We start from the raw sequence: 12,725 nt of genomic DNA, 5'->3' as shown, positions 1-12,725 counted from the left end.
CGCACCTGAAACTGATAGACCAGGTTAGGCTACGCAAAGGATGGGTGGGGCAGGTGTTCCATTCGGGACTAGATGCGAAAAACGGGGGGGTGGCTATATTAGTGGGGAAGCGGGTAATGTTCGAGGCAAAGACTATAGTGGCGGATAACGGGGGCAGATACGTGATGGTGAGTGGCAAACTACAGGGGGAGACGGTGGTTTTGGTAAACGTATATGCCCCGAACTGGGATGATGCCAATTTTATGAGGCGGATGCTAGGACGCATTCCGGACCTAGAGATGGGAAAGCTGATAATGGGGGGAGATTTTAATACGGTGTTGGAACCAGGGCTGGATAGGTCGAAGTCCAGGACTGGAAGGAGGCCGGCAGCAGCCAAGGTACTTAAAGATTTTATGGAGCAGATGGGAGGTGTAGACCCGTGGAGATTTAGCAGACCTAGGAGTAAGGAGTTCTCGTTTTTCTCCTATGTCCATAAAGTCTACTCGTGAATACTTTTTTGTGCTGGGAAGGGCGTTGATCCCGAAGGTGAGGGGAACGGAGTATACGGCTATAGCCATTTCGGATCACGCTCCACACTGGGTAGACTTGGAGATAGGGGAGGAAACAGGAGGGCGCCCACCCTGGAGAATGGACATGGGACTAATGGCGGATGAGGGGGGTGTCTAAGGGTGAGGGGGTGCATTGAAAAGTACTTGGAACTCAATGATAATGGGGAGGTCCAGGTGAGAGTGGTCTGGGAGGCGTTGAAGGCGGTGGTTAGAGGGGAGCTGATATCAATAAGGGCACATAAAGGGAAGCAGGAGAGTAAGGAACGGGAGTGGTTGCTGCAAGAACTTTTGAGGGTGGACAGACAATATGCGGAAGCACCGGAGGAGGGACTGTACAGGGAAAGGCAAAGGCTACATGTAGAATTCGACTTGCTGACTACGGGCACTGCAGAGGCACAATGGAGGAAGGCACAGGGTGTACAGTACGAATATGGGGAGAAGGCGAGCAGGTTGCTGGCACACCAATTGAGGAAAAGGGGAGCAGCGAGGGAAATAGGGGGAGTGAGGGATGAGGAAGGAGAGATGGAGCGGGGAGCAGAGAGAGTGAATGGAGTGTTCAAGACATTTTATAAAAAATTATATCAAGCTCAACCCCCGGATGGGAGGGAGAGAATGATGGGCTTCTTGGATCGGCTGGAATTTCCCACGGTGGAAGAGCAGGAAAGGGTGGGACTGGGAGCACAGATCGAGGTAGAAGAAGTGGTGAAAGGAATTAGGAGCATGCAGGCGGGAAAGGCCCCGGGACCGGATGGATTCCCAGTCGAATTCTATAGAAAATATGTGGACTTGCTCGCCCCGGTATTGACGAGGATCTTTAATGAGGCAAAGGAAAAGGGACAACTGCCCCCGACTATGTCTGAAGCAACGATATCGCTTCTCTTAAAGAAGGAAAAGGACCCTCTACAATGCGGGTCCTATAGACCTATTTCCCTCCTAAATGTAGATGCCAAGATCCTGGCCAAGGTAATGGCAATGAGAATAGAGGAATGTGTCCCGGGGGTGGTCCACGAGGACCAAACTGGGTTTGTGAAGGGGAGACAGCTGAACACGAATATACGGAGGCTGTTAGGGGTAATGATGATGGCCCCACCAGAGGGGGAAACGGAAATCGTAGTGGCGATGGATGCCGAGAAAGCATTTGATAGAGTGGAGTGGGATTATTTGTGGGAGGTGTTGAGGAGATTTGGTTTTGGAGAGGGGTATGTTAGATGGGTGCAGCTGTTGTATAGGGCCCCGATGGCGAGCGTGGTCACGAATGGACGGGGATCTGCATATTTCCGGCTCCATAGAGGGACAAGGCAGGGATGCCCTCTGTCCCCATTATTATTTGCACTGGCGATTGAGCCCCTGGCGATAGCGTTGAGGGGTTCCAAGTAGTGGAGGGGAGTACTTAGAGGAGGAGAAGAGCACCGGGTATCTTTGTATGCGGACGATTTGCTACTATACGTGGCAGACCCGGCGGAGGGGATGCCAGAAATAATGCGGATACTTGGGGAGTTTGGGGATTTTTTCAGGGTATAAATTGAACATGGGGAAAAGTGAGTTGTTTGTGGTGCATCCAGGGGAGCAGAGTAGAGAAATAGAGGACCTACCGTTGAGGAAGGTAACAAGGGACTTTCGTTACCTGGGGATCCAGATAGCCAAGAATTGGGGCACATTGCATAGGTTAAATTTAACGCGGTTGGTGGAACAAATGGAGGAGGATTTCAAGAGATGGGATATGGTATCCCTGTCACTGGCAGGGAGGGTGCAGGCGGTTAAGATGGTGGTCCTCCCGAGATTCCTCTTTGTGTTTCAGTGCCTCCCGGTGGTGATCACGAAGGCTTTTTTTAAAAGGATTGAAAAGAGCATCATGGGTTTTGTGTGGGCCGGGAAGACCCCGAGAGTGAGGAAGGGATTCTTACAGCGTAGCAGGGATAGGGGGGGGCTGGCACTACCGAGCCTAATTGAGTATTATTGGGCCGCTAATATTTCAATGGTGAGTAAGTGGATGGGAGAGGAGGAGGGAGCGGCGTGGAAGAGATTAGAGAGGGCGTCCTGTAGGGGGACTAGCCTACAGGCTATGGTGACAGCCCCATTGCCGTTCTCACCGAGGAACTACACCACAAGCCCGGTGGTGGTGGCTACACTGAAGATTTGGGGACAGTGGAGACGGCATAGGGGAAAGACTGGAGCCTTGGGGGGGGTCCCCGATAAGAAACAACCATAGGTTTGCCCCGGGGGGAATGGATGGGGGATATGGAATGTGGCAAAGAGCAGGAATAACGCAACTGAAAGATCTGTTTGTGGATGGGAAGTTCGCGAGTCTGGGAGTGCTGACCGAGAAATATGGGTTGCCCCAAGGGAATGCATTCAGGTATATGCAACTGAGGGCTTTTGCGAGGCAACAGGTGAGGGAATTCCCGCAGCTCACGACAGAAGAGGTGCAGGACAGAGTGATCTCAAAGACATGGGTGGGGGATGGTAAGGTGTCAGATATATATAGGGAAATGAGGGACGAAGGGGAGACTATGGTAGATGAACTAAAAGGGAAATGGGAAGAAGAGCTGGGGGAGGAGATCGAGGAGGGGCTGTGGGCAGATGCCCTAAGCAGGGTAAACTCGTCGTCCTCGTGTGCCAGGCTAAGCCTGATTCAGTTTAAGGTATTACACAGGGCGCATATGACTGGAGCACGGCTCAGTAAATTTTTTGGGGTGGAGGATAGGTGTGCGAGGTGCTCGAGAAGCCCAGCGAATCATACCCATATGTTTTGGTCATGCCCGGCACTACAGGGGTTTTGGATGGGGGTGACAAAGGTGCTTTCAAAAGTAGTAGGGGTCCGGGTCGAACCAAGCTGGGGGTTGGCTATATTTGGGGTTGCACAAGAGCCGGGAGTGCAGGAGGCGAGCGAGGCCAATGTTTTGGCCTTTGCGTCCCTAGTAGCCCGGCGCAGGATATTGTTAATGTGGAAAGAAGCCAAGCCCCCGGGGGTGGAGACCTGGATAAATGACATGGCAGGGTTTATAAAGCTAGAGCGGATTAAGTTCGTTCTAAGGGGGTTGGCTCAAGGGTTCACCAGGCGGTGGCAACCGTTCGTCGAATACCTCGCAGAAAGATAGATGGAATGGAAAAAAGAAGGCAGCAGCAGCAGCCCAGGATCGGGGGGCGGGGGGGGGGGCGGGGGGGGGGGGGGGGGGGGGGGGGGGGGGGGGAGGAACCAGAAGGACTCTCCGGGTTGTTAATATATACTGTATAATATGTATAGGTCGTTGCGACAGATAATTATATATTGGACTGTTAAATTATATTTTTGGAGAGTGTTACTTGTGATAAGGCAGTTGCCAATTAGGGCTAGTTTTCATTTTTGTTATTTATTATTTATTCATTTTTTGTTTATAAAATAGGTCATTGTTATTTGTGTTGTTATAATATTGTGTAAAGGATGCACAATGTACTGTGTTGGTTGACCAAAAATTTTCAATAAAATATTTATTTAAAAAAATATATTCAGCTAGCCAACTGAGGACCAGCGTTATCAATAATAATTGTCTTTCATCCTTTTCAATAGCCTTTATAAGTTCACAGAAAAACATAACTTTGTGAATGTCCATGATTTGTAAATTTGAGATAAGGCGTATGAGTAATAATGCCAACTAAATGTTTATTATTACTTTTTTATTGGTATGTCTGGCTGTGCCCTTCTCTTCTATATATATATATATATATATATATATGTATATGTATATATGTGTGTGTGTGTGTGTATATATATATATATATATATATTTCTTATTCTGTGTACATAAAGATAAATATACTTTGTTCAAAAACCCAATAAAAACATTTATTTTTAAAAAAGAGTGATCTTGAGCAAAAACCAGATGCAGCCAGTGTCAGGAAAACTGGAGACAGAGCGAGTTTATCCATGTTTGTCCTGTACATTCCCATGGTAACTGGTCCAAGAGTCAAAATATGGAAGCTTGTTTTAGGCTTACCTAACTTTAGGTAATGGTGTGTTACTGTCAGAGAGTCAAAAGAAAGAGACATTTTGGCTAACTAATGACCATGCTTTTTCTGTGTGTAATTTTTTTAGCCCCCTCAGTCTGCAGTGCTTGTACAAGGACAGGAACCACTGACTGCCTCCATGCTTGCTGCAGCCCCGCCTCAGGAACAGAAGCAGATGCTGGGTGAGTGAAATCTGAAATACCTCTGCCGTATGACTACGATAAAAGTAAATGAAATAATAAGTGTTGCTTTGAGCTTTCAAATGTATCATTTGATAAATGCAAGACTATTTTAATACTTGCGGAAAGTGATTAATAAACGTTAATTCGCCCCTCCTGGGGTAGCACGGTGGCACAGTGGTTAGCACTGCTGTCTCACGGCTGCGAGGACCCGGGTTCGTTCCAGGTCACTGTCCATTTAGAGTTTGCACATTCTCCCCATGTCTGCATGGGTCTCGCCCCCACAATCTAAAGATGTGCAGAGTAGGTGGATTGGCCATGCTAAATTGCTCCATAATTAGGAAAAAGAAAATTGGGTACTTTAAATTTAATTTTTTTTAAACATTCTCCCCTCCTTTATCCACCATTGACTTCAATTAAATGACAGATCTAAATTCTGTTCTGCATTCTCAGGTGAACGCCTCTTTCCCTTGATTCAGAGTATGCACCCTTCCTTAGCTGGCAAGATCACTGGAATGCTTCTAGAGATAGACAACTCTGAGCTGCTACACATGTTGGAGTCCCCAGAATCACTCCGGTCAAAGGTATGCTGATACTAATCTATTTTATGACTGTTGGTAGAGACTAGTTTTATCATCCAAATAACTGCTTTATGTTTAAAGAAATGTGACTTTGTGGGGACTGGTTTCAATATAAAGCACTACGTCCCCTCTGGACCTTAAGGCAGTCTCACTATTTTCTCATTCTTGTAGAAACCTGTGTTTAAGTCTTTATTATCCATTGTGGATCAGTCCACTGACTGCAGCAGAATCTGAGATTGATTCTGCACCTAAATTTGCAGTTGTTGTTTGGGATGGGCCAGGATGAATGTAACCCGTAAACCCAGTGCAGCTGATTACACAGCAGTATTGAACTGGTTTTGACTTTTGGTGACTTCACATAAGTGACATTTTAACAAAGAAATCCAGCAACTTTTATCAAAAATGTTTACAGATGTAATTGGAAAGAATGTTGCGCAAACTTCATAGCGAATAGTGATTTGAGGACCAGTTTTGATTCATGTTGGAAATATGAAATCTATCTTCCAGGTTGAAGAAGCTGTGGCTGTGCTACAAGCTCATCAGGCTAAGAAAGAGGCTGCACAGAAGGCAGCTGTGGTTGTAGCCACATCCTAGTCGTGGGAATGAGTTGTCCAATGGTAAGTGTTCAAACAATTAATTGACTCGGCAGTATTCATTCTGTTTTTCAAATCCTGAACTGATTTTCCTGGACTTCTACTGTGTCAGTGGAACCAGACATTTGACTATATTTGAATTGGCCCTGGGGGGGACTAACATAGGAATAGGCCATTCAGCCCCTCGAGCTTGTCGCGCCATTTAATGAGATCATGGCTGATCAGTGACCTAACTCCATGGGCGGGATTCTCCGTAGCCTGACGCCGAAATCATGTTCAGTGATCAGGTGGAGAATGGGCTCCGACACTGAAATCGTGGCTGATGCCGGTCAGCCATGCTCCGCCCCCTCTGAAATAGCGTCATTGTTTTTTTTAAATTTAGAGTGCCCAATTCATTTTTTCCAATTAAGGGTCAATTTTAGTGTGACCAATTCACCTACCCTGCACATCTTTTGGGTTGTGGGGGCGAAACCCACACAGACACTGGGAGAATGCGCAAACTCCACACGGACAGTGACCCAGAGCCGGGATCGAACCTGGGACCTCGGCGCCGTGAGGCAACAGGGCTAACCCACTGCACCACCGTGCTGCCCAAATAGCGTCATTGTGATGAGTACCGTGCGCAGTCGCAATGCTGTTGGTGCCTCCTCGGCCGGCCCACCCGTGATGCTCAGCCCCCGATGGGCCGAGTTCCCGACAGCGCGGGACACGTGGTCCCACAAATCGTGAAGCAGGCATACAGGCTGCGGACTGTGTCCAGCACCGCCACACTCGGCTGGGATACATGCCGCTGGCCGGGGGAGGGGGGCTTCTGCGAGGGCTGGGGGGACTGATGGGGGATGGCCAGAGGGTGGGCTGTGGGTTCGCGGAAGGCTGGTTAGGTCCACGCACGGCCGGCACCATGTTGTACAGCGCAACAGCTGCAGGTCGGCAGCCGTGCGCATGCGTGGCCTGAGACCCGGCCAATCTCCCGCCGTTTCTGGAGCAGGAGGCGGGAGTTTCAGCCGGCGCCGGTGCTCGCCCCTCACCGGTGCTGGAATCGTTGAGGGGTTCGTGCCGATTTTTTTTTCACATGAATCTCTTGCGGAATTTCCGTTCGAGCCGGCACTTAGCCACAGGACCAGCAAATCCAGCCCCATAGATCTGCCTTTGGCCCATATCGCTTAATATATTTGCTTAACAAAAATCTTATCTACCTCAGATTTTAAAGTAACAAATGTTCTAGGTTCAACTGCTGTTTGTAGGAAGAGTTCCAAACCTTTGAGTAAAGAAGTGCTTCTCAGCATCTCTCCTGAATGGTCTAGTCCTAATTTTTAAACTATGCCCCCTTGTTTTAGAATTTCCAACTAGTGGAAATAATTTATCTATATCTACCCTGTCTTTCCCTGTTAATATCTTAAATAGTTCAACAATGCCTCATCTTAAAAGCCTCACAGTACCAGGGACCAGATTCAATCCCGGCCTTGTGTCACTGCACATTATCCCCGTGTCTGTGTGTGTCTCACCTTCACAACCCAAAGATGTGCAGGGCAGGTGGATTGGCCACGCTAAATTGTCCCCTTCATTGTAAAAAAATAAATAAATCTCTAAATTTATAATTAAAAAAAGAGTGGGGAGGGTCAGGTGAAGCAAAATGGGAAGGCAGGGATAGATTAGAGGGCAACGGTGATAAATGGCAAAGATGTCATGGAACAAAAGACAAAGGGAGTGGAAATGGTTGTAGTAAATTAAAAAAGCATTGGTCCAGAGTAGGTGTCAATAGCAGAATGATGGTCAGCATTGCCTGAAAGCAAAAGCATGAGAACAAAATACTGACTGCCACTAGTGAGAAAAATACAAAATGGCAGACAGGGTGCATGCTCTGAAATTGTTGAACTCAACGCTGAGCCCCGAAGGCTGCAAAGTGCCTTATCAGAAGTTTGGGTGCTGTTCTTCAAGCTTGCATTGGGCTTCACTGGAACATTGCAACAGGCATAGGACAGAAATGTGCATGTGAGAACAACTTGGTGAATTGAAATGACCCCGACCGGAAATTTAGAGTCATGCTTGCAGACTGAACTGACATGTTCTGCAAAGTGGTCAGCCTGTCAGCATTTGGTCTCCCAAGTGTACAGGACACCACATTGTGGGCAGCGAATAAAGCATGCTAAATTAAAAGAAGTACAAGTAAATGGCTGCTTCACCTAGAAGATGTGTTTGGGGCCTTAGTGAGAAGGTAAAGGGCCAAGTATTACAGCTTCAATGATTGCATAATAATATAATCTTTATTGTCACAAGTAGGCTTACATTAACACTGCAATGAAGTTACTGTGAAAAGCCCCTAGTCGCCACCTTCCGGTGCCTGTTCGGGTACACTGAGGGAGAATTTAGAATGTCCAAATTACCTAACAGCACACCTTTTTTGGAACTTGTGGGAGGAAAGCGGAGCGCCCGGAGGAAACCCACGCAGACACAGGGAAAACGTGCATACTCCACACAGACAGTGACCCAAGCCTGGAATCGAACCTGGGACCCTGGAGCTGTGAAGAAACAGTGCTAACCATTGTGCTACCATGCATGGGAAGGGGATGAGGTGTTGGGGTTGATAGAGGAATGGAATCAGGGTGTCACGGTGGAATGGTCCCTAGGGAATGCTGACGGGATGGTGAGTGGATGAGGTTTGGTGGTGGCATCATGCCGGAGTTGGAAGAAATGGTGGAGGATAATCCTTTAAATGCAGAGGTGGGTGGCGTGGAAATTGAGGGCAAGGGGAACCCTATCATGGGAGGGTGGGGAAAGGACGGACAGGAATGGGTCAGACATGCTTGGGGAACCCTGTCAACCACAGTGAGTGGGGAATCCTCAGTTGAGGGATAAGGAAGACATGTCATAAGCGCCATTGTAGAAGGTAGAATCAACAAAACAGATGGGAAGGAGGTCAATTGGATATCATTAACCTATACTGTTGAAATAGATTTTTATAGCATTAATGGAAATATGTTAACCATTTTCTTAAAAAATAAACTTGTTCCACAATTTCTTTCTCCCCATTTTTGGGCTAGATAAACCTCATTGGTGCTCGAGGATGGCAGAGGTTATTGAGGCTGCTTTTGGAAAGGAGTAAAATTAATTTTAGTCCAGATAATACTCGTAAAATTTGTAGTTTATTTAGGACAGAGATTAATTGTGTAAGACTCAAAAATACTACAGCCAGAGGCCAAGCTAAAGATGATAAGCAAGTTAAAGATGGAAAAAGGAGTTATAAATGAAAGCAACAAGTTGAAGGGCAATTAAAATATTTAGTATGTTGGTATCAGAAATAAAATGTGAGAATTACAGCCTATTTTAACATTAGAGAAATTGGATATTTTAAAAAATAAATTTAGAGTACCCAATCCATTTTTTCTAATTAAGGGGCAATTTAGTGTGGCCAATCCACCTACCCTGCACATCTTTGGGTTGTGGGGGCGAAACCCACACAAACACAGGGAGAATGTGCAAACTCCACACGGACAGTGACCCAGAGCCGGGATCGAACCTGGGACCTCAGCGCCGTGAGACAGCAATGCTAACCACTGCGCCACCGTGCTGCCCGAGAAATTGGATATTTTGATAGTTATTATGGAGACATGTTTGAATGTTAATAAGGGATTATAAGGAATTCAGGAAGGATAAAGCAATATAGAAAGCAGATGTCAGTATATTTGTTAATTAAATTTATCTTCCAGAATTAGGTCATTTTGTTGCATTAGCTTCAGCTGAGGTTATTTGGTGTCAAGCATATTAAAATATTGGCTCCAAATTGATGATTGGCATTTGTCATAGACTTCCAGGACAAGTGGTGATAAAGACACACAGTACAAACCAATAGAGTGACACTGAAGTTTCCTTAATTCTGCCAGACAAAATGTGTAACTATAAATGTCCACTCACAAGGAGGGTACCACAGACACAAATGGACTGTACAAACCAAGGTTTTAGTTATATTGTTATTTGTTTTCATTGTTAATATATGCACTAGATCCAGCAGGGTCAGAATCTGGATTATGTTTTCTGTCTCCTGAAATATCTGACAATTCCAGAACAGAATTCTGAAAAATAACTTTGCTTTAATTGTGACATTGCAATTAATAATTGCAGGATGCCAGCTTGGAAGTATCGCTGTAATGGGCATGATGGGTGGTGGGGTGTAGTGGTAAGTCAATTAATGTTGAGGGCAGCGCATCTGAAAGATTTGTGGACATTTTAAATGGCTCTTTTTGATTGTAGCATATTAGTAGTAACTGGTTACTTTATGCAATATCAAATCTCTGTGTGGGGGAGTGAGTACCTGTGCAACAGTGACTACAATATTATTAGATTCAGCTTTATCAGGCAAACCAAAGTCACCAAGAATTTAACACTAAATATGGACGAGGATTAAACTATGGTGCTAGGCAGGGATATGACCACGGCATAAGAGAACTGCAATGCCTCTAAAACCATCCCAATTCAAAAGAAGGCTGTATATTTCTCGAGTCAAAAGGACAGATGGTAAAACAAAGCTATGAGTAGCAATTATAAAATCATTTTTAGCTATGTTAGAAGTTAGTGCAATTAAGGGCCGCTTAGGGTTGTTGAATGATTCCTCTAGGCAGCTTCAGCTCCCACTAGGGAGCATGAGCTCCCACGATATGACAAAGGTATTAAAATTACCATCAGACTGTACTTCATTACGTTAATTCAGTGTCTCGTTCTATAATATTGTGTCAAAATGGCAACAGATATAATCCTGGAAAAAATAAGTAGTCCTGATTTATTTCATCCAATGCTGCTCAAAGAAATGGAAGCAGTGATAATCAAGTTTTTAATATATTCATTTAACAGAGCACTAAAGTCAGGGATTCCCACAGCCTGAAAGGTTATGTAATGCTAATATTCAAAAAGGGCAGCAAGTCCGAACAGGGAAATTGACTTTGGTTGTGGGCAAATTGTTTTCAGGGATGATTGGAAATACTCTGGGTGACATCTTGAGAAGGGATCAATGAAGACTAAAGAAAATCATGTCTTACTGATCTTTTTTGAGTAAATTTCTAGGTAGGTGGATAAAGGTAGCCTAGTTTGCATTGTATACTTAGATTTTCAAGAAGCTATTGGCAACAGGCTACTTTATAAAACGTGGGATTGACTGAATACAGCAGAGGTCAAGTATGTGTCTACCATGCAGGGTTCCAAATTAAAGACTTGTTTAGGAGGTTCGATTGCCTGTGGGTCACTGTCTGTGCGGAGTCTGCACGTTCTCCCTGTGTCTGCGTGGGTTTCCTCCAGGTGCTCCGGTTTCCTCCCACAGTCCAAAGATGTGCAAGTTAGGTGGATTGGCCATGCTAAATTGCCCTTAGTGTCCAAAAAGGTTAGGTAGAGATTTGATGGGCCGAATGCACTGTAAATTCTATGAAAAGCAGACAATGCGGGAAATACTCAGCAGGTCTGACAATCCCTGTGGAGAGAAAAACAGTTCACATTTAGGAGTACCTCCACCAGTTTCTATTATTTCAGATTTCCAGCATCCATGCTTTTGTAAAGTATCATTTTGTTTTGCTAGGACAATACTACATGGACAACATGGTACAATTTGTCCAATATTGTGCACTTTGTCTTTGTGTTATACCTCTGTTAGATCTCATCTCGAATAGTGTTCAGTTTTGTCCCCTCATCTGGTAGATGATTGAGGACCTGAAAAAAGGTCAAAGGGGGGACCACTAGATGGATACCCAGTTTAAAAGTTATTAGATACCATAATAAATCTGGAAAGCTGGGTCTTTTAAAAACCTACCATTTTTATAAAATCATGTGCTCAGTTGCACCATGAACAAGCTCAGTGGACCAACTGGTTACCTATCCGTCAATTTCATATATAGGTATTTTTCCTTTTCACTCACTCCACAATTCCAAAGTAATTTAACTTTCAGATTTTACATGAAACCAAACAACAGTTATTTCAGCTAGTTCGCTAACTGGGATGTTACTCTGTAATTGGTCTATAATATTGATTTTAGAGTTTTTTTTAAATGAACACTATTTGAACTGCAGTTAACCAGTTATTTTGTTATTTCTTTGCAGATTGCCAAGGATTCCACAAATTTTGATTCAGATATATTCAGACTGGATGCGTGGATTGTGCTTATCTTTGAGGGGGGAAAAAAATCAAACAAAAACATTGCAAAATTTCAAATAACCAGATTTTGAAACATTTTAAACTTACCTTAAAAATTTAAAAGAAATATATTTTGATAAATCAAACTATAAAGTATCAAGCAGGGCACCACTTTAATTTAGAACTTGCTTTGTTTGAAGTATGTGTGGCCAGGATAGATTTTTTTTTTTTTCCTTCTCTTTAAAGAACAGGAAATAAAAGTTTATCGGTATGAGAATGGAGCTAGATTTTATTTTGCAGTTGGGTTTTATCATTAAGGTGTGTTTTAATTTTTAAAACTCAAGTTTGCCAAAATCTGGAAAAGTGTGTTTCTGATTGGGGAAGGGAGAAAACAATTAAAAATCTCTTTCACTAAGAAATGTCAATTGTCTTCATTTACTTTAGACAAATTGTGATTATCTTTCTGCTTGTTTTGTTTATTAGATTGTGGCAGAATTTTTTAATTAGGGGAGTGGAGCTTTTTTTAAAAAACAATTAATTTAAGAGTACCCAATTCTTTTTTTCTGATTAAGGGGCAATTTAGCGTGGCCAATCCACCTAGCCTGCACATCTTTTGAGTTGTGGGGGTGAGACCCACGCAGATGCAGGGATAATGTGCAAAGTCCACACGGATAGTGACCCAGACCGGGATTGAACCTGGGTCCTCAGCGCCGTGAGGCAGTAGTGCT

The 12,725-nt window shown here is 44.5% G+C and overlaps 1 protein-coding gene across 3 annotated transcripts in view; it reads left to right on the top strand.

Annotated features, from left to right (window-relative positions):
• pabpc4 (poly(A) binding protein, cytoplasmic 4 (inducible form)) overlaps positions 1 to 12,416 on the top strand; it is a 100,520-nt gene extending 88,104 nt beyond the window's left edge. For 2 of the 3 annotated variants that reach the window (XM_072500957.1, XM_072500958.1), the window contains 4 exons: positions 4,621 to 4,714; positions 5,165 to 5,295; positions 5,800 to 5,909; positions 11,964 to 12,416. In XM_072500957.1, coding sequence (XP_072357058.1) covers positions 4,621 to 4,714; positions 5,165 to 5,295; positions 5,800 to 5,886 — 312 coding nt within the window. In that variant the 3' untranslated portion in view covers positions 5,887 to 5,909; positions 11,964 to 12,416. Of the gene's footprint in view, positions 1 to 4,620; positions 4,715 to 5,164; positions 5,296 to 5,799; positions 5,910 to 11,963 lie in introns of those variants that run through there. The other variant, XR_011943266.1, reaches the window with a different exon arrangement.
• The last annotated feature ends 309 nt before the right edge of the window (positions 12,417 to 12,725 follow it).

The sequence above is a fragment of the Scyliorhinus torazame genome, chromosome 1 (genome assembly GCF_047496885.1).
Source record: "Scyliorhinus torazame isolate Kashiwa2021f chromosome 1, sScyTor2.1, whole genome shotgun sequence".
Lineage (NCBI taxonomy): Eukaryota > Metazoa > Chordata > Chondrichthyes > Carcharhiniformes > Scyliorhinidae > Scyliorhinus > Scyliorhinus torazame.
Note: the sequence above shows the minus strand (reverse complement) of the source record. Positions and strands in the feature narration are given on the sequence as shown.